Genomic DNA, 3,194 nt, shown 5'->3' with positions numbered 1-3,194 from the left:
TCATGCAAACAGTTGAGCCCGTATTTCAATTCAAACACTAATAAAGCCACTGAAATCTGTTGGCAAGAAATTGGCTTTGCACCAGATTAAACCATAGGAAAGGCGTCATGAAGGTTTTCAGCCTATATGGCACAGACCATAAAAGCTTACACTGGGGTTTTTGATGTTTTAAAATAATAATGTGCCCAGATTAGACTAAGAAATGCTTCACTACCTTTCCAGGAATATTGGAAGCAATTCTTCCTCCGTTTACCTACAGCGCGTATTATGTTGCCCAACTCTCCCCAGGCCGTCTCATCACTTACTTTACCCGAAGACGCAAGGGATATCGGCAGTATCGCAGGTAATTGTGCCCTGTACCCTTTTGAGTTGGATTCTGTGCAGTGAAGGTCCGAGATACGAGCGAGTTGTTAATGAACCGATACAGCTGAACGGCTCATCATGCTTCCGTGCAGGAACGGTGGGTTGGGTCCCAGAAACAGTACGTTAACGTGTACAGCTTCTGGCCTCGTCAGCCAGCCTTACTTCCCAAGTCTAATCGTTAACCTCTGAACATGAATAATTAGCCAGACTGCTGCAGCGCTCTAATGCAAGGATACGGTTTCCTATTCCGGCGCTAGCTCGTTCAAAGCCTGTTCGGTAATGTCTTTGGACTGCTCCCCTTCATGGCGCACGTAGGCTCCTAAAAGGCAGGTATAGCCCAGGGGCTGCTGTGCTAACACCAGTCCTGTTTCGGAGCAGCCTCTCAACCCTGATTCTGGAGGTTGTGAAGTTACCCAGAATTTCTGCAACATCGTCCAGCTCCTGACGCTTGCCTTACCCTAGGGCTTGTAAAGATGTTTTTTGAAGAGGGTTGCATGGAGAGAAGGAATCCTGTTTGCCCTGGGAAAACCTCTCATTAGGTAGAATTAGGCTTTTTAAGCGTTACTGAGAAACCAGGTATTGTGTTCATGTACCTACGACACAGGCTGCAGTTTCCTCCTCCTAAATTGGCTAGAGATCACCATAAAGCGTTCAACCTTGTTACATTGCTCTGAATTGAAAACAAATCCTGACATGTTGAGAATGTTGGCCTTGCACATTTTGAAGAAATAGGAGTTAATTAGCTAATTCTTAAATTAGAGTTAAGTAAAAGAACCTGAGGGTTCAGGTATCAATCAACCAACCACAAATATAAATATAAATATATATATAAATATATAAATATATTACACTTTGGAACTCTCTTGACAATATGCTTCATGCAGTGAAAGGCCAGCATTTTGAATTTGAGTGCCAAATAAGTGCCTGACTTTCAAGGCTTCTGGATCCATAGATCCAGAGTTTAGGATCCATTTTCCAGTAGATTAATTTTCAGTCCTCCATTGGGGCTTCTAAGGTTGAAAATTTTAACTCAACCGTTATTTTTTACAGTTTGTTTTTAGATACCTAAGCTGAAACAACTGGAAAGATGAGTTTTCAAGAAATGATCAGAAAGTGGAAAAATCCTGGCTCTCCTGAACCCAGCAGGAAATTTCTAATTCACTTAAATGGTCAGGACTCTCACCCCCAGTGTGTGTACACTTGTTTCCCAAAATTAGGCTTTAAAAACAAAAAAAAGTGCCAAATCAGGCATCCAAAACCAAAGGCGCCCAGGTCGTTGGCTGCACCTCGGTGAGGAGATGGCAGAATATGGATTCTACTTAATGCACGATTGAAGATTTGAAATCCCTCTTTCTAAATTTATTACATGTGCAGCAAGTTATAGCATAGGTATTAATTTAAAAGAGATATATTAAAAAGCATATAAAATGAGCACATTCTTTTAATTTTTACTTAATTATGTTTTGAACCAGGTAATCTCATATCACCTGATGATATTTTTTTGAAGAATTGTGTAAAGGTGTGTGGTGAGCTGGTAGCTAAGCAAAAAGTTGATTGGAGCTTACAGCGTTTAACAGAAATTATTTTTTCCTAATCCTGGAAGGCATGGAAGTTGAGCGGGTTCAAATATGTATGTATTCATCGTTTTTATCATTGATTTATTTCTGCTTCATTACCCAAATTCTCAACATGTCTTCTGCTTGGTGAGTATTTCCAGTAATGCATGCAATCCGCAGACGGAGTTATCGTGTCAGAGTTCAACTGAAGTGTGCCCAAGTGTGGAATTTAATCTTCAGACTCCAAAATTTGGGGGTCTTACGGCCACTGCCTTGCTAAAACATGCATGTAGGCTGCCACAGCGTGCAGCACACAATCATTTTGTGGATCCCCACAGACTGAATACATTTCTTGTGTAATGCCATTAGCTTCAACATTTCACTCCAGAAATAACATTGTTGATCTGTGGTCTCATCTGCTTATTTTGATAAATTCTGATGTTAACATTATTCTAATACAGTGATTTGTATTGATCTAGAAGAACTTGCATTTTCCTTTCATATGGAAAACAGGATTAAACCTAAATTAAGTGTGATGCAAAGGAACGTTACCTGAAAGGTGACTTGGAAATGAAAAAAATACATGGATTTAAGTAATTTTTGTTTTCATGACGTGGAGAGTTAAGACAGCAGCATGAAGTTAAGCTAAGAAGCAGTATGAGTTTTTATGGCAGTCTGTAAGAACGCTTTTAAGTAAAAACGAGAGGAAAATCAAGAAATCGATGCCTTGGGAGGGGAATTTAATTCGGGTGGTTTCAAAGTCTTTTTTTATTAGAAGCTTTTTAACAAGACACTTTGGTGGAAATCACAATCCTTGACGAGGATTTAACGCCCCTCCTTTCCTCACTGCTGAGGAAACTCCCCGTTATCATCGTTCAATGATATTCATCCAACTCTTCCATCAGGAAGAGGTGTTTTTTTCCTCAGATGTCAGCCTCCTGTTCCCTAACTTCTCAGCTTATGGTTTGCTTTACCTGTGGGGTAAAAAAAAACAACAAGAATCCTTCCCTGTTGCCTTCCTCGCCATGGCGCCAGGTGAGGAGGGGGCGAGACCCCGCCGGTGCCCACTCAGGGATTCCCGCCTCTCTCCCGGCCCGTGACTCAGCGCTTTCCCGGGGGAAGGCGAGGAGGCCTCGCAGCCGGGCGGGATACAAAGACCCAGGGCCTCGTTGTTGCCTCCCGCCAGGCGCCCTCTCCTCCTCCTCCTCTTCGTTAATGAGTAACGACGCAGCCCTCAACGGGAGCCGCTTCGCGCCCTGACGGGCGTTGGGGGCT

At 42.5% G+C, this 3,194-nt stretch overlaps 1 protein-coding gene across 1 annotated transcript in view; it reads left to right on the top strand.

The window, feature by feature from the left end:
* The first annotated feature begins 202 nt into the window (after positions 1 to 202).
* The window catches only part of FNBP1L (formin binding protein 1 like), a 58,022-nt gene continuing 55,030 nt past the window's right edge, over positions 203 to 3,194 (top strand). Inside the window, exon 1 of the mRNA XM_035896104.1 lies at positions 203 to 343. Within this exon, the coding sequence (XP_035751997.1) occupies positions 203 to 343 (141 nt within the window). The remainder of the gene's footprint in view (positions 344 to 3,194) is intronic.

Source organism: Egretta garzetta, unplaced genomic scaffold, assembly GCF_000687185.1.
Source record: "Egretta garzetta isolate BGI_Z169 unplaced genomic scaffold, ASM68718v1 scaffold706, whole genome shotgun sequence".
NCBI lineage: Eukaryota > Metazoa > Chordata > Aves > Pelecaniformes > Ardeidae > Egretta > Egretta garzetta.
The sequence above is the reverse complement of the archived record's forward strand: the minus strand, read 5'-3'. Positions and strand labels throughout refer to the sequence as shown.